Source organism: Toxorhynchites rutilus, chromosome 3 (genome assembly GCF_029784135.1).
Source record: "Toxorhynchites rutilus septentrionalis strain SRP chromosome 3, ASM2978413v1, whole genome shotgun sequence".
Lineage (NCBI taxonomy): Eukaryota > Metazoa > Arthropoda > Insecta > Diptera > Culicidae > Toxorhynchites > Toxorhynchites rutilus.
Genome location: NC_073746.1, coordinates 191,120,050 through 191,139,353, shown reverse-complemented (window position 1 = coordinate 191,139,353; position 19,304 = coordinate 191,120,050). Strand labels below are relative to the sequence as shown.

Genomic DNA, 19,304 nt, shown 5'->3' with positions numbered 1-19,304 from the left:
TGGACTAGCTGTGTGTGTTGGTGCGCTACGGTTTAAAACCGGCCTCGCTTTTCGATAAAGTGATAAACAGGTATTCGTGGGCTTCGGTATGATACCGGACTCGCATTGATCATCAACACCATTCAACAGATTCAGCCTTCACACCTTCATATAACATAAATAGTGTTAGTGCGCTTCGGTATGGAACCGGACTCGCATTTTCTATTAAACACATTCAATGATATGTGTTAGTGCGCTTCGGTACGAAACCGGTCTCGCATTTATCATCGAATACATCCAATGACATGAATAGTGCTAGTGCGCTTCGGTGTGAAACCGGACTCGCGATATTGTGTTAGTGCGCTTCGGTACGAAACCGGTCTCGCATTTTCTAATGAACACATTCAATGAATGAAAAGTGTTAGTGCGCTTCGGTATATAACCGGACTCGCTGTATTGATGCGCTTCGACTCAGGGCCGGACTCGCTTTTGCTCTACAGTACACTGCTTGATTCAGCTAAATGTATAGGTGCGCTTCGGTACGAAACCGGACTCGCTTCCGCTCTACAGTACGCTTACTGGACTAGCTGTGTGTGTTGGTGCGCTACGGTTTAAAACCGGCCTCGCTTTTCGATAAAGTGATAAACAGGTATTCGTGGGCTTCGGTATGATACCGGACTCGCATTGATCATCAACACCATTCAACAGATTCAGTGGTTTTAGTGTCTTTCACTTAGTGCAATTTCTTATGCAATTAAACTCCACTCTGTTATGTCCAGCCCTACATAAATTGTTATACACACCTTATTGTATAAAGCTTGATAAGAATAGTAACGCAGGTAACGCCTACGTAAGAGACCTGTCAAACTGAAAATAATAAAACGTGCTTTTTTATATCCACCTCTCAACGAGACCAGACGTGTTTTGAACACCCTCCCGTATCCGAAGATCCAATAGTGGCGACGAGGAAAATCGACAAAAGTTTTTTTAAAGACAGTAAAGTGGAAGCAAATGTGCTTCACAAAATTTTCCAAAGTGCTAATTTTAACAAAAAGCAGTGCATATAGTGTGCAAGCGCCAATAGTGGCCATTGCAGGACTCGTTTTTTTTCCTGCACGTGAGGTGTGCTTGGCGCAGCAGCCATTTTGCTCGTAGCAAATTTTTCTACACCTGAAGTGCCTTTGGACAGTTTTCCGGCTCAAATCAGAATCTGGAGTGATTTCCGGGTTGGAGCAGCATCTGGAGTACTTTTCCGGCTTGGAGCAGCAGACGGGACGAGTAACCCCGGAGTCGGAAGCGGACAAAAATCCAGGAGTTGGAAACGAAGGAAATTTCGGGAAGCATCTCGAAAAAGGAAGTTCCGGGAGGATTCAGCGGTAGTATTTTTGCAAGCGTCGGCAAAGGTCGAAAAGCTGTTTCGGTGAGTCGTTTGAACATTTTTTTTTATGGTGAGTGAGGCTAAATAGTCTGCATTTTTTTCTCTCCTTTTGTGTTTTTTTTTCTCTAAAAAAAAAAAAAATTTCTTTGTGTATCCGAAGATTGAAAGAATTTTATTTAATATGAACCACGGTATAGCTTCTTCGATCGAACCGTATCGTAAAGGTACTTTGTTCGGGGACTGGGTGTACACCTTTGATGCGAATGACGTGTCGGTGGCTAAACGAAAATCACATTTTATGAATTTATGCGGTCCTTTTGTGTACTCGCAATTAAAATTTTTTATAACAAAGAAGCTCTAGACGCAGCGAGCTACGAAGAAATTGTAGTTAAACTTAAACAAAAACTGGACAAAACAGAACCAGATTTGGTTCAGCGTTATCGGTTCAGTCACCGTGTTCAACAGGCTGATGAGTCTGCGGAAGATTTTGTTCAGGCAGTTAAACTGCAAGCGGAATTCTGTGGTTTTGGTGAATTCAAAAATGTGGCTATACAAGACAGAGTACTGGCGGGACTTAACGATGAAAATTTGAGACAAATATTGCTTAAAGAGGAAAATTTGTCAGTGGAGAAGATGGACAAATTAATTACTACTTGGAATATAGCTAGAAATAATGCACGTACATTAAATAATGACACAAATACACAGTTTTCGTCGGGGTCACGATGGAACCAGTATGATCGACAAAATTATTACCCTTCACATGAAACAATACATTTCGTGAAGAGACCAATTCATCAGAGGTTAGGATTTCAACCAAACAATGGATACAATAATAATTCTTATGTTCAAAGGAAGAACTTTGGACACAATGCGAACAGTTTTCAACAACACAATGGTTATTCACAGAGAACAAAGGGATACATTGACAATAAAAACTTTTATGGTACTACGAATGGAAATACTTTTAACAGGTTTAAGTGTAATAATACTGAGATTGTATGCGATCATTGTGGGGTCAAAGGACACATAAATAAGAAATGTTTTAAATTGAAAAACTTGAAGAGGGATGCAGTGAAATTTATTGAAACGACCAAAGCTGGGACTAGCGCGGAGAAGCAGTTAACATCATTATTAGGGAGGATGACAACAACCGACAGTGAAGACGAAATGGAGGAGTGGAATCCAGGTGAATTAAAATGCATGTCTGTGGAGTCCGCTAATAAAATAAGTGACCCTTGTTTAATACATGTAATGATTGATAAAATATTGATAAATATGGAGATTGATTGTGGGTCGACGATAACTGTAATGGGTAAAAACCAATATAATGATATTTTTAATAAACCTTTAAGTAAATGTAACAAACAGCTTCAAGTGGTAAACGGTTATAAATTGAGGATTGAGGGAGAAACAAATGTTTTGGTTCAGCTAAATGGCATTGAACAAATGTTGAAAATTATTATCATCGATTGCGATTTCAAATTTATACCTTTATTCGGACGGAACTGGTTGGATTTTTTCTTTCCACGATGGAGAAAATTCTTTACTAATAATACAATGGTGAACGAACGAGTTAACAGTATGTATACGCCAAATGGTGATAATTTTATTGACCAAATCAAAAATGATTTTGCGGAAGTGTTTGTGAAAGATTTTTCGACACCCATCAAAGGTTTTATGGCGGAATTAGTGCTAAAGAGCGAGGCTCCTATTTTCAAAAGAGCTTATGACGTACCTTTTAGATTGAGGAATAAAGTTTTATTGTATTTAGACAAATTAGAACAAGAAAAAGTTATAACTCCGATAAAGACTAGTGAGTGGGCATCACCTGTGATAGTAGTTATGAAGAAAGATGAACAAATAAGACTGGTAATTGATTGCAAGGTGTCAATAAACAAGGTGTTAATACCGAATACTTACGCTTTACCTTTAGCTAGTGATTTGTTTGCTAAATTGGCGAACTGCAAGGTTTTTTGTTCCTTGGACCTTGAGGGTGCTTACACTCAGCTTGCGTTAACTGAACGCTCCAAGAAATTTATGGTCATAAATACAATCAAAGGTCTGTTCACGTACAATCGGTTACCACAGGGCGCATCTTCTAGTGCTTCAATATTTCAACAAGTTATGGATCAGGTGTTGGGTGGAATTGATCATGTTTATTGTTATCTTGATGATGTTTTAATAGCAGGTAATGACCTGAAGGGTTGTCATAGTAAATTGTTGTTGGTATTGAAAAGACTTGCTAATGCAAAAATCAAAATAAATTTTGAAAAATGCAAATTTTTTGTTTCGGAATTGAAATATTTGGGACATATTATTGGAGAAAAAGGAATATTACCTAGTCCAGATAAAATTTTGACAATACAAAAAGCTAAAGTGCCGACAAATGCTAATGAGTTAAAGTCGTACTTGGGTTTAATCAATTATTATAACAGATTTGTTTCTCATATGTCTTCCAAAATGTACTATTTATATAATTTGTTGAGAAAGAACATAAAATTTGTTTGGGACGGTAATTGTGAAAAAGCGTTCCAAGACAGTAAGCAATCTTTGATTTCAGCCAACATTTTGGAATTTTATGATCCCATGAAGGAGATTGTGGTTGTAACGGATGCTTCAGGCTATGGTCTGGGTGGTGTGATTGCACATGTGATTGACGGCGTAGAAAAGCCAATTAGCTTTACATCTTTTACGTTAAATGACGCGCAAAAAAGATATCCAATTCTACACTTAGAAGCTTTAGCTTTAGTTTGCACAATTAAAAAGTTTCATAAATATTTATATGGACAAAGGTTTATCGCTTATACTGATCACAAGCCATTGATAGGAATTTTTGGTAAAGAAGGCAAGAATTCAATATTTGTAACTAGACTTCAAAGATATATACTTGAACTTTCAATTTATGATTTTGATATCCAGTACAGGCCTTCTGCTAAAATGGGAAATGCGGATTTCTGTTCGCGGTTTCCTTTACAGCAGTCGGTTCCTAATGAACTTGACCAGGAGTTGGTAAAAAGCATAAATTCTAGTAATGATATCCCAATGGATAGTGTATTGATAGCCAAATGGACTAATGAAGATGAAAATTTACAACAAATTATGGCATACTTGCGTTATGGTTGGCCGAAAAAGTTGGACAGACGTTTTATGAACGTTTTTGCCAATCATAATGATTTGGAAATTATAGAAGGATGCATATTGTATCAAAACAGAGTGGTGATTCCACAACGAATGCAAAGCGGTATGCTTAAACTATTGCACGTCAATCATGCGGGAATAGTGAAAATGAAACAATTGGCTAGAAAACAAGTGTACTGGTTCGGAATGAATAAAGATATTGAGAATTATGTTACAGCGTGCGAAGTGTGCGGTAGTATGGCAGTATTGCCAAAAGTAAAAGCTATGTCTAACTGGACGCCTACTACAAAGCCTTTCAGCCGAATTCATATTGATTTCTTTCATTTTTCACACCATAATTTTCTATTAATTGTTGATTCTTACTCAAAATGGCTTGAGATAGAATGGATGAAAAAGGGCTCGGATAGTGCAAAGGTGTTAAAAAAATTGGTTGCCTTTTTTGCTAGATATGGTTTACCAGATGTTCTGGTATCAGACGGTGGTCCTCCATTCAGTGCTAATGCATTCATTTTATTTATTGAGAGGCAAGGAATAAAGGTGTTGAAAAGTCCACCTTATAATCCTTCAAGTAATGGACAAGCGGAAAGGCTAGTGAGAACGACAAAAGAAGTTTTGAAAAAGTTTCTATTGGAACCTGAAATGGATGGTTTGAATTTGGAAGACCAGATTAATTTATTTTTAATAAACTATAGACATAATATTGTGACAAGTGATGGGCAATTTCCCTCAGAGAAAGTTTTTATTCATAAACCTAAAACAATTATTGACCTGATAAATCCAAAGTATAATTATAAATATAATTTATATGTACCACAAACCCAAAATGATGATAACAAGGAAAATGTTCCAAAATTAATTGATAAAAAGTTGAATGACAACTTGATTGGTTTGATGGAGGGCGATACGGTGTGGTACAAAAATCACAACAATAATGTATCAAACAGATGGTTAAAAGCTATTTTCTTAAAACAATATTCTAAAAATACATTTCAGGTGTTGCTTGGAAACGTGACAATAATGGCCCATCGCAATCAAATTAGGCTTTTCCATGAGCAGCGCCCGATGACTAGACCGAACATTATTATGCAGTCGAACAGGCAGGAGAGGATCGTGGAAGTTCTGGAACCAATTCAGTTGGAACACGAAGCTGGAAGCGGCTTGAAAGATAACATCCTAGGGCAAATTCCCGAAGATGATCTGGCTATGGTCAGATATTCGAGAAAAAGAAAAGTTTCTACGGCTGAATTGCCGGGAATCTGTTTGCGGCGCTCGAAACGTACGCGACGTCCCATTGAACATCAAGATTTCGAATATGAAGATTCATCACGGAGAAAGTGCCGAGGAAAAACCAACGGCGTTCGAAATCAGCGAAACGTATCGGAAATGAAAATTCCATGAAAGTGTTAATTAGTTTCCAATAATTAATCTTGAATTGTATGAATTTTTTAGTTATATTTCACATTAATTATTGTAAACTTTCAAAAGGAGAACGGTTGTTATGTCCAGCCCTACATAAATTGTTATACACACCTTATTGTATAAAGCTTGATAAGAATAGTAACGCAGGTAACGCCTACGTAAGAGACCTGTCAAACTGAAAATAATAAAACGTGCTTTTTTATATCCACCTCTCAACGAGACCAGACGTGTTTTGAACACCCTCCCGTATCCGAAGATCCAATACACTCTAATCCAACATGCTATACCCAACTTCACCGGCACTTCAGAGGAAAAAATTCAACCAATTAACTCCTTTTTTTACAGGACGACTTCTTTCGAAAAACTCCAATCCAACTCACTACCTCATCAAACAAAACAAAAAAAAACACAAAAAGCATGAACTCATCCTCCGTGTGTGGCACAATGTGAAGAACGGGGAAATACAGAAATACAAAATTCACCCACATTTCTGATTCGATAATCCTACCGACGGTGCGCCAAAATGTAGAGTCTTACCATGTGATCAACTTCACTACTCAAAATAAGTCGAACAACTATTCTAGTTACACCCACGTTTATTTTGCCCAACCGTTCACTTCCAGTACAATCAATATAATCCCCACCATCAACCCTCCGATCTCGCACACCAACCCAATCTCTCCCAGTACACTCTAATCTTAAACCTGACATCTTTTCAGTACTCTACAGGTGGCTTTCTAGCAAATGAGGAATATTAGTCTAACTAATTATTTCTGTGTGACGATCAATCGATCAATAGATTATTTCGGGCCATTAATCGTGTCGAATAACGACACGATTTTCACTTCCAGTACAATCAATATAATCCCCACCATCAACCCTCCGATCTCGCACACCAACCCAATCTCTCCCAGTACACTCTAATCTTAAACCTGACATCTTTTCAGTACTCTACAGGTGGCTTTCTAGCAAATGAGGAATATTAGTCTAACTAATTATTTCTGTGTGACGATCAATCGATCAATAGATTATTTCGGGCCATTAATCGTGTCGAATAACGAACTGCCGAAAAGTATTCGATTAGTCGATGAATGATTAATTTCAGAAATCGGGGATTACTATTATCAAGCAATGACCTAGAGTACAAGGCACATAAAGTTCCCAGCAAACATTAAATCACATAACAAGCGTATATATATAACATCATATGCCCTAAAATTTGGTTGGCATATAATGCGCCTAACTGGCATATGCATGCAAAAGTGGAGGCCATATACATACATGCCAAATGCTTACCGAATTTGTTTGGATGAATATGCAACTTTGACCGGCTATAATAGCGATTATGTTGGAATTGAATTGCGATCTAATATGAATATATTCATGAATTGTCAAAGCATCAAATACGACTTTTGCCATACTCATATACGATTTATTACAGACATACAAAAAAAAACAAATGGCGCAGAATATTTTGGTGAAATGTTTATTATAGCCTCACGAACCGCCATTTTTATTTATGAGAATTTATGTTTGTAGAAATAATAATTGTTTGATTGACTTGTGTTGGGAGCAGTGCCACAAATTATCGAAATTTATTCACGAATGAGGGAATTTTTCCCAGTATCGGATGAATTCTCTTCTGTTGAAATTCAACATCATTTCTGTCATAATGAGTGTAACACAAGAGTCGAGACGCGTGAACTTTGTCTGGTATATTGATCGAAAACAGCATGAACGAATTTCGAAAAGCCTGCATTCAGGCACTCTCATTACTGTCAATAATTTCAGGTGGTTATCACGAACGTTAAATTGATCTTCATCGCTTGCAGTGAATTTTTATTGAAAACGTGCAAATATAAACGGTGGTGTAGATTCATAAAACGTAGCAAGAGTTATTCTATACATTCCATTGCCAAAGGCGCCAAAAACAAGAATTTTGTGTGATGAATTGCCATCCTTTACCATTAATCGATTTAACTATCAATTGGTGACGCTGAATTTTATGCTTTGATTTTCACTAACACGCAATGATCTTCATTTTCGACCTTACGAATACCATTTTTCGGCAAATGAAAAATGAACTTCATGGCAAGCTGATGTTGATGTTCATTCCACTGGGGTTCATTGATAGTGTTGTTTAATATTTATCGACTCTCGTTTGAGCAGTAGGTTATCAATACAAGGAAGGCATAAATTCGCCGAATTTGAATGTCGTGAACGCGAATATTTTCAGCACTGGTTGGGAGTGGAATATGTATGTTTAAAATGGCATAGATTGATGTTTGGTGAAAACTGCTCCGATGTGGGTTCGAACTCCGGTCGTATTATCATCCACCAGCTATCTCGCGTGGCTATCTGAAATTTAATTCAACAGCGGTTAAAACTTTCAAGTGCATCAGCATTTCATTGACATTTCAATAAGATATAATATGTTCTTTATTAGGATCTAATATGATTTACTGTTTCATGATTTTCTTCAGCATGCAACACGATTTACTACAATACTTAATCGATTTAAATTATACGTTTATACGACACACAAACTGCATCAGCGTAATATACGCATATGATGCGGATTAAGTATATTTTACGACAATGTACATCATAAAATTGATGTTTATTATACCGAATTGCGACTTAATTTGATAATGGTATATAAAATCGAGTTTTTACATTTTATGCGATTTCAAATATACACGATACATACTTTGATTAATATTATATGCGATTATGATTTATTTGGATTTCTTGTAAGACTTTGTACGTGCAAAATTATACGATTTAATGTTTGCTGGGTTTGCAAATAGTAACATTACAATTGCTTGAATGTTATGGATACATCAATTCCAACAAAAAAACTATGGATGAAATCTGGATACGAATGTTAAAAACCAACAGATTTCTAAAAATATGGATTTTTAAAACTACTTGATGAATTAATACGTGAACGTCTCTTCCGAATACGCCAAAAATTCGATAAACTCAATAAAGTCGCAATGAACAAAGGTTACCATACTAAAGATGGAATTCTGGAATTGATCAACAACGTCGAAATCGAATTGAAATTTCAACCACTATACGAATATGAGTTTGAGTCAATTTTCATATATACTTACATACATTCGCCATTCTTAGAGAAAAAAAACCTTTTCACTCTCATAAGACACTCTGATGTTATCTAAATAGAATGTTCCTAAAATTTATTAATTAAATCTTATTAGATCTGTATGGTGGGGTACGAATACGAGTTTGTATCACTGCATTACCTGAAAATCAGGTGGAATATGAACAATCAACCAAATTTCTAAAAGAAAAATTGTGAATTGAACAAAAGCAATGCCATTTGATTTTTTTATTTTTTCTTTCCTAAATTGAATATTTGGAATATAAAGCACATTAATCGACCGAATTGGTTTACCTGTTCGCGTCGAATATCTTGACATTATATTTTGACAACATTTTACAATCATTTTGGTATCAGTAGGTCTGTGCCATTTCGCGATATTGAGCTTCGGGTGTTCATATTGCGAAGTGAAAATGATAATGAATGTTCAGGTGGATATGATACTGTTTTTAAAATAAAAATCATGAATAAAAATAAACTTTTTCTTATAAAAAATATACTCTATATAATAGAGTAATACAATTTTTTACAAATAGTGTAAAATGTCTGAAAATAAATTGTGCGTGACAGTGATTTTGTATTATAATTATGTGTTTTTAATGGATATATCAAAGAATTTATATTAAAATAATTAAGTAATATGAAACATCACGTGTTTTAAGCTATCAAATAACATGAAGTAAAGAATTTCATTCAAATTTTAACGATTTGATACCGCCTACGGGCCTACTTCTCTAGATTAATTTGCCTCCCTAAATAGATATCACCACCAGACGTCGACACTGTACATTAAGCCGGGTTCAGACGGTGCGAGTAAGCATACGAGTCGATCTAGTCAGTTACTGCAGTGCAGCTACTCACACCGTGTGAACACATCATGCCAGTTAGTGTCATGTGTGATTCGGCGTGCGAGCTACTTCAAAGTTTTTTGAATTTACTCGCACTCGCATCCCTCAAAACGTCAAAAAACAGAATTTAGCGTTCGAATCAGGGATGCCAAATGTAAACAAATGTCTCTATTTTTAAGATATTTGAAAATATGCGAAGATATTTATAGACTTGAAAAATATTGGAAAAACAAATAAAACCCTAATAGTTTCTAAACGGAATCGTTGTTATTTTGTTTGGCACACTGGCGGGGCACGTTTTCTTATTGAGACAGTTTTATTGGGAATCTAAATATAAAATCATCATCGGGCACAATTTTCATTCAAAATTCACTCACAACTTGCAAAAAAAAGTATTGTTCTAAGAAACAGAATACATATTCGATTTGAAAAAAGTATATTTTCATTCATTATTTTAGTTTTTGAGACGTATTTATTCCTCCGGCGAATCTACTATCATTTTCATTTCACAAATTGGTACACGAAGCTGCTGTCAACGCGAAGTAAATCAAATTTTGAAAAATCTTTTAGACTGCCATTTGTAGCACCACATACTTTCGGAATTAATTAAGCTATGGATGCTTTCGAGGTTCTAAAAAATAGCGACAATAATCTGATATATATTCCATATTCCAGAAGAAAGGCACATCATTTCTAGTTTCACTCATGAGTGTATATTGGCGTTGTATTTGTGGAGCAATTAAATCCAACAGTTTTTTCACTTTTTCAGGTGTTATTTCCAACACTGCTCTGTACTCTCGGGGATCATCATCGTGGAGTTACTCCAGTATTGTATTTGTTACTCCTTTTCTTTGCATCCAATTCCTGGCCCGAATCCTTTTTTCTTTCTGCTTTTTTCGGATAGTACCCTCAGTTCAAAGAAATTCAGCACAAAGTATTTGTAAACACGGCCAGCGTGTGTCTCGCGATAAAATTTAAAATTGTGTAATGATAAATTCAACTGAAAACCTAAGCCGAAAACAGCCAATAAATAAGTTGATTTCGGATCAATCATCTGTCAAATTCGGACCTGATTGCTGTTTCTGACTATTTGATGGACATTTGAAAAATCGTCTGGCATCTCTGGTAAACCCGTACTTAGTATCTAGTTTCTTGTCAGCAGCTCACATTGTGTGAACGGACAAGGCGAGTCAACCATTTGTCAAGCGAGTTCACCGGGTCAGTAGCTGCTCGTTGTGAAGTCAGCTACTAGCAACGTATAAATGGGCCTTTAGTCATCGCGCAAAGTACGTAGAATAGAAGGTAAGTGATATTACCTGTGTATACACACGGAGCGCGCACACAAAGAAGATAGTAATAAACAATCCTCAATTTGTTCGATGTTCGGAAGTTTTTGCAATATTTCTTGTTTTGAAAAGTTCAAAAAATCGTAAAAAGTGACCAAATCGTTGGTCGAGCCGACGATAATCACGATAGTGTACCGCATTTTCACTGCAGGTAAGGTTTGATGTGATTTTTTATCGATTTCATACTGAACAGTGTTTGTTTACTCCAGCAATATGTCGAAGTGCAACGTCCCGCGATGCCGGAGCAGAAAAATTTTGAAGAAAGTCGGATAACTTTCCACCATTTTCCGACCAACAAATTGTTGAGACGGAAATGGTTAAACTTTTTCGAATACAACAGCTCGTTCGATACGCGAAACATATTTGTTTGTTCGCTTCATTTTCGCCGGATTCTTTTGGGGATACTGTTTTAACCTATAATCAGCAAAGAAGACGTCTTCGTACTGGAGGTAAGTGTTTTTTTATATAAATTGTGATGAGATAAACTAATCGGAGATGTTTTCAGCTGTTCCATGCATTTGCTTCTTGGATCTTCCAAAACGTTCCGTTTCAATGGTTTCACACGAAATTCCAAATTTATACATTCACTTATTGCGAAAGTGCAAAATATTTATTTGCAATCACTTCGGAAGATGATCCGGGATGGAGAAAATGTTTTTTTCGTTTTCCAGAAACGCCAATTTGGTCCCTTAAGCGGCCCCACTACGGCTGAACACTCCAAACTGAGACCAATGAAAGCATCGCGATGATTCATGATGGATGCTTCAATGAAAGACAAAAAAATCAGCAGTGTTCATCTTTCATCATATTATCAAATTGCGGGAACGACACTGCTTCGATATAACCTCTCCACACATTTGTTCATCGTTTTTTTGCGTTATTTTTATAATACAGATGCGATAATTTCAATTTTAAAATGATTAACTGTTGTTTCATCCCCTGGAAACATATTTTGAGACAGTTCTTTTGTTACAATTTAAAAAAAATTCAAAAATGTTCGAATTTATATGAATTCAATCGATAGTTTATTACAATTTTTTGCTTTTTTTCTTTGCCTACTACTACATGATCAAAGCAGGGAGGAGACTACCTTCTATTCTACGTACTTTGGTCATCGCGGATGGGAAGGAATGAATAATTTTTATTGTGTCTAAAGACTATAATCATTGAGAACATTGGGAATATAAGTGATTAGTGAAAATGAACAGTTCCGTCTTAGAAGATTGCCGAAAGTTTTTAGAATGTTTCAAGAACTTTAAAGACAACGACCAGCTACATGTACGAGCTCCTAGATATAATTTAACAGAGTCGGAGGTAGCCGGCGAAGTAATTATTTGGATTCACCAATATCTGTTGGCAATGTAAGATTTCGTAGCAACTATGTTCGAAATTCGTACAAAAAACAACTATGTTTGCTATTTGTGTTTTTTTTTCAAGCCAAACAAATTGCTCTTGTTTTTATAATAATGTTTTTGTTTTTGAGAAATATGAGTAAACTATTCACATAGTGCACAATAACATTACCAGAAATGTTGTACAATTGCATTCAAAGTTGTTTGCGACAGAGCAAAAGTTTATCAGAACTACTAAATTCATTGCGGTTTCAAATTAAAATTTTGAAATTAATAAATGATAAAGAAAATTGGTATACAAGAAGGTCAAAAATAAACTCTTCATCTACTTCATATATGTTTGGATAGCATATAGCCGTTTAAATCTCTCGTTACAATATATAATTCCTAGAATTTTTAAGAACCGCAGAGAAACCTGCACTTCTATGAACAGTAACGTTCCTGCTCCCAATTAAAAAAAATCATTTTCCAATGGTTTCAAACCTCAGGAATTTCGGGCCAGATAGATGCTTATATCTCTAGACAAAACTCAGTTCAAACAAAAAACTTATTACTTATTTCTGGCCGACCATTAACTCCTCAATAAACTGCTTATTCCAAAAAAAATCTTTAATCTTTCCATTTCAGCAATTGTCCTCAAATTTTATTCGTAGCTATTGTCAGAGATGTACTACAGAACATGAAGCCTTACCTAAAACTTCCCAAGGATGAACACAACGGTAAAATATTGTGTTAATTTAATAACTTTACAATCATTGTCCAAATTTCAGCAATCAACTCTTTCAAGTTAAATACGATCGTATTAGCAAACACAAATGCTTTTTGCGAAAGACTTATGGATAACGCCGTGCTCAATGAAATCATATCAGAATGTTCGACGAAAATATCATTCAAGTTACCGCTGTATTCCGTGAAAGCTATAAAAAACAAGCGACCAAGAATGGAAGACAGGCATATTTGTATAAATGATTTCAATGGAATTTTCGATATCGAAAATTCTGAGCCGACTAGCTTTTATGGAGTGTACGATGGACATGGTGGTCACGATGCAGCAGTCTACACAGCTGCTCATCTGAGTTACAACATCGCCAACAACAGCAATTACCCTCAGGACATAGAAAGGGCAATTCGGGAAAGTTTTGTTCAGACGGACGAAGCGTTTATTGACAAAAACGACAGATACGTAAGAATTTTACTTTATTTAAAATATTTTATCATATCGGAAGTTTATACATTTTGATCAACAGGTGATGAATAGCGGAACAACTGCTCTAGTTTGTATATATCGTGCAATAGAGAAACGATTATTCGTTGGATGGGTTGGAGATTCACAGGCTTTGTTGGTATCTGAGGGTCAAGTCTGTCAAATAGTGTCATCGCATGTCCCAGCGTTAAAAGTTTGTATATATCACTAATCCTTAGACTCTGTTATTGAATTTTAATCGATTCTAGAGTGAGCGTGAACGAATCGAGAAATTGGGTGGATTTGTTTTAAATATTAGTGGTCATTGTCGCGTAAATGGACAACTCGCTGTTTCAAGAGCAATTGGTGAGTTTATTTCATATTACAAGGAAACAACCGTGGGAACCGTGGAAATCGCAATGTCGGTCCAATACATAACGCAACCGATGTCAAAAGTCGATTAATGTTTTGAAAATGTATTTCTAATTTACTTAATCATGTAAAATAATGTGAGGAGAATTGTGCATTTTTTTCTCATTACAGGAGATGCATCATATAAACCTTTCGTGACTAGTAAGCCAGATACTTTATCTGTTTGTCTCAATGGTACGGAAGATTTTCTAATCATGGCAAGCGATGGGTTATGGGAGTCACTCAGTGAGGACTCCATAGCCTTATTTATCTATCGTGCAATCGCCGAAAATCCAGGTGAGTAGGAGTTTAAAGAGTATTATTCACATTATTATCTTTTACGTAAAACACCACTCTATAATATCGTCCGATTTGAATTATAATTTTGTTAGTATTTTATTCGCTTTCAAAGCTATACAATGCAATAGGGGAAGTTTGAGTCACGGACATGTTAAGGAGAACTTAAATTGTATCGTTGGAAACTCATGTTTCCCAACATTTGTGTGCAGCTTCTTACAATTCAATATATTGATTTTCGAAATAATCGGCCAAATGTTTTACAAAAAATTGTTGTTCACGGATAGACCCTCAACTATTTTGCTTCAGGTTCCAGTCAGCTTCTACGCAGTCCACCTTTGACGATTTGATTTCCCTTTATAGACGCAGGGCATTCCCTTTTTTTTTTTTTTATAATTCGTTTATTTGTACAGGCTCAGTTACATAGGTTTAAAGAAGCCAAACTCTCAACTATACTTTTACTATTAACATGTTTTCTTAATTCTACGGTTAATGAAATAGGAAACCGATTACTCGCGGTCGACTCGAGTTTAGAAGGGTGACACATTTTCTTTAGGAAAAGGATGGGATGTAAGGAGATTGTAACCATGTTCACACTCACACTCACACTCACTTTCACATTCATACTCACACATCACACTGAATTCTTAAACTATCCTCACATCTAATATGTATTAACAATTTAACTTATTCTAATGTTAGGGAACCGATAGCTCGCGAAGGACGAAAAGGAGGAGAAAATGGGGGGGAAAGTATGTAAGAACAATCACACTCGAAGATCGATATCTTTAAGGAAAACATATATTTGGGACATGTAATCAAGGTCTAACCGAGCCAACACATCTCTCACCGGCACATTGGGCTGCCTTCCTCGAGCTCGAAGGGAGTTTTCTAAATTAGATCTGGCGACAAAATATAGCTCGCACGACCAAACAACGTGTTCGATGTCGTGGTAACCATGGCCACAAACGCAGAGATTGCTGTCGGCAAGCTTGAAACGAAAAAGCAGCGCATCTAAAGAACAGTGATTGGACATGAGTCGGGAGAAGGTCCGAATAAAGTCCCGACTCAAGTCCAGACTTTTGAACCATGGTTTGAGGCTAACCTTAGGGATAATCGAGTGAAACCACCGGCCCAATTCATCTTCGTTCCACTTGCGTTGCCAGTTAGCGATGGTATTTTTACGAACTAAAGAATAAAATTCATTGAAGGCGATTTGACGCTGATAAATATCGCCTTCAATTGCACCTACCTTTGCTAATGAGTCAGCCCTCTCATTACCCGAAATGGAGCAATGTGAAGGGACCCAGACAAAGGTAATGACATAACAGCGTCTGGATAAAGCACTCAAAATTTCTCGTATTCTCTCAAGGAAGTACGGCGAGTGCTTTTCCGGCCTCACTGAACGGATAGCTTCGACAGAGCTAAGACTATCCGTTACAATGTAATAGTGTTCAACAGGTCGTGAGGCGACGCTGTCCAGCGCCCAGTGTATTGCTGCCAATTCAGCAATATATACTGAGCAAGGATACTGAAGACTGTGTGAGGTGCTAAAAAATACGTTGAACACTCCAAATCCTATGGACTCATTCATAGAGGACCCATCAGTAAAGTACATATTATCACAATTGACACGCCCATACTTTGCTTTGAAGATCGTAGGAGCGATCCTCGATCGAAGATAATCTGGAATTTCATGGATTTTCTCCTTCATGAACAGATCAAAATGTACAGAGGAATTGATGTAGTCAGAAAAACAAACACGGTTGGGAATATACGAAGAAGGATCAACCTGCATGGTGATGAATTCATGATATGAGCTCATGAATCCAGAATGAAAATTTAGCTCGATAAGCTGCTCAAAATTTCCGATCACCAATGGGTTCATAACCTTACACCGGATGAGGAACCGAAGAGATAATAAATTGAAGCGATCTTTTAGTGGGAGTAGGCCTGCCAAAACCTCGAGATTCATGGTATGCGTTGAGGGCATACATCCCAACGCAATACGGAGACAAAGATACTGAATTCGCTCGAGTTTAATGAGGTGTGTTTTGGCAGCTGATTGAAAACAGAAACTGCCATACTCCATCACTGAGAGAATAGTTGTTCGATACAACATTATAAGATCTTCAGGATGGGCTCCCCACCAGGTGCCGGTAATTGTACGGAGAAAGTTTATTCTTTGTTGACATTTTTTACTCAGATACCTAATATGGGCCCCCCAAGTACATTTGGAGTCGAACCAGACCCCAAGATACTTGAATGACATAGCATGAGTGATCGGTTTACCCAAAAGTTGAAGCTTTGGTTTTGCTGGTCTATGCTTCCTAGAAAAAACCACCATCTCTGTTTTCTCCGTGGAGAATTCGATCCCTAGCCCAATGGCCCAGGTTGAAAAATTGTTCAAAGTAGCTTGTAAGGGTCCTTGCAGGTCGGATTCGTTTGATCCTACGACAGACACCACTCCATCATCTGCAAGTTGTCTTAGGTTGCAATTTTGTGTAAGGCAATTGTCGATGTCGCTTACATAGAAGTTGTACAAAAGGGGGCTTAAACATGAGCCCTGAGGGAGGCCCATGTAAGAGATCCGACTCACTGCCGAATCTCCATGAGAAAAATTCAAATGTTTCTCACAAAGCAAGTTATATAACATATTATTCAATAGAGGCGGCAGACCCCGAGAGTGTAATTTGTCTGACAGGACCTCTATTGAAACTGAATCAAACGCCCCCTTTATGTCCAAGAATACTGAAGCCATTTGTTTTTTTTCGGCGTAAGCCATTTGAATTTCTGAAGAAAGCAACGCAAGACAATCATTCGTCCCCTTGCCCCTGCGGAACCCATATTGTGTATCTGAGAGTAGGCCATTCGTTTCAACCCATCGATCAAGGCGAAACAAGATCATTTTCTCCAACAATTTCCGTATACAAGACAGCATTGCTATTGGGCGGTACGAATTGAAGTCGGACGCGGGTTTTCCGGGTTTTTGAATAGCTATAACTCGTACTTGTCTCCAATCATCTGGAACAATATTATGTTCCAGAAACCGATTGAATAAATTCAACAAGCGATGTTTCGCCACACCAGGGAGGTTTTTTAACAAGTTGAACTTAATTCTATCCGATCCTGGAGCCGAATTGTTACAAGAAAGGAGAGCAAGAGAGAATTCTACCATCGAAAACTCGGAATCAAGATCGCACCTATCTTGTGGTATGTCTCGAACAATTTTTTGCACAGGAGCGGAATCAGGACAAACCTTCCGTGCAAAATTAAAAATCCATCGATGTGAATATTCTTCGCTTTCATTCGTTGATGAGCGATTTCGCATGTTTCGAGCCACTTTCCATAATTTTTTCATTGACGTTTCTCGTGACAAACCTCCCACGAAATTTCGCCAATAAGCACGTTTTTTCCCTTTGATCAAATTTTTGAACTGATTCTCAAGGGCTAAATACATTTGAAAATTTTCAGGGGTTCCACGTTTCCGAAAAGCTTTAAATGCATTCGATTTTTCTACATAAAGCTTGGAACATTGGCTATCCCACCATGGATTGGGAGGCCTTCGGCGAATGGTGGAACCTGGGATGGGTTTCGTTTGAGCGCGAACCGCGCTGTCATATATCAAACGAGAAAGGAAGTTATACTCCTCCAATGGAAGTAAACCATCTCTGGAATTGATGGCTAGAGCAATCGCGTCCGCATATTTTTTCCAGTCAATGTGTCTTGTGAGGTCATATGCCATGTTTATAGATTCAGAAGAATTCGACCCAATGGTGATGGAAATTTTGATTGGCAAGTGATCACTACCGTTGGGGTCCTGAATTACATTCCACTTGCAATTTAACGATAGTGAATTCGAGCAAAGCGAGAGGTCAAGAGCACTAGGGTTAGCAGGAGGTTTAGGTACACGTGTTGTTTCCCCAGTGTTCAAAATGGTCATATTGAAGCTGTTACAAAGGTCATATATCAACAATGAACGATTGTCGTCGTACTGTTCCCCCCAGGCAGTTCCGTGAGAGTTGAAGTCTCCCAAGATCAATCGTGGCTCAGGAAGGAGTGAGCACATGTCATCAAGTTGTTTGCGGCTAACCGCAGCTCTCGGAGGCCAATACAAGCTGACAATACAGAGGTCTTTGCCTCTGATGTTTGCATGACAAGCAACAGCTTCGATCCCTCCAATAGTTGGAAGGTCAATTCTAAAAAATGAGTGGCACTTATTGATCCCCAAAAGCACCCCTCCGTATCTATCATCACGGTCCAAGCGTATAATATTAAAATCGTGGAAAGAGATATCATCTCGCGAAGAAAGCCAAGTTTCGGACAGAGCAAAAACATCACAATTGAAGTTATGAATTAAAAATTTGAATGTATCCAATTTAGGGATAAGACTACGACAATTCCACTGTAAAACAGTGATATCTCCGACCTCTCTATTTGAATTAGACATCAAGAGAGATAATCATTGCAAGGAGGGGCCATGTTTGCATCAATTGTTGCAAAATTGTCTTTAATACTGGAAGCATTGAGATGACAATGGTTCTGATGGAGTCGGAAACATTAAAACACTTGAAGATTTGATCCAAAAGGTCAGACAACTTTATAAATCCCGATTGGGAAGTTGAACTGGACGGAAAAATAGGGACAGTTGGGGTTTTTGATGTCCCCTCGAGTGCTGGGTCGTTCGAAGATGAAATATTCCCACGGAAGCCAGGAGGAACCTGATTTTGCTTGTCCGCTGCACTCGATTTTTTAGGCAAGCTAACAGAGGATATAACCGTGGGGACTTGTTCTTGAACTTTGGGAGTGGTCACATTTTTGCG

The 19,304-nt window shown here is 37.4% G+C and overlaps 1 protein-coding gene across 1 annotated transcript in view; it reads left to right on the top strand.

Annotated features, from left to right (window-relative positions):
- The first annotated feature begins 12,364 nt into the window (after positions 1–12,364).
- Positions 12,365–19,304, top strand: part of LOC129779259 (mucin-4-like) — a 120,076-nt gene continuing 113,136 nt past the window's right edge. The window contains exons 1-6 of the mRNA XM_055786646.1: positions 12,365–12,599; positions 13,218–13,309; positions 13,361–13,773; positions 13,838–13,987; positions 14,043–14,139; positions 14,317–14,481. Coding sequence (XP_055642621.1) covers positions 12,439–12,599; positions 13,218–13,309; positions 13,361–13,773; positions 13,838–13,987; positions 14,043–14,139; positions 14,317–14,481 — 1,078 coding nt within the window. The 5' untranslated portion in view covers positions 12,365–12,438. The remainder of the gene's footprint in view (positions 12,600–13,217; positions 13,310–13,360; positions 13,774–13,837; positions 13,988–14,042; positions 14,140–14,316; positions 14,482–19,304) is intronic.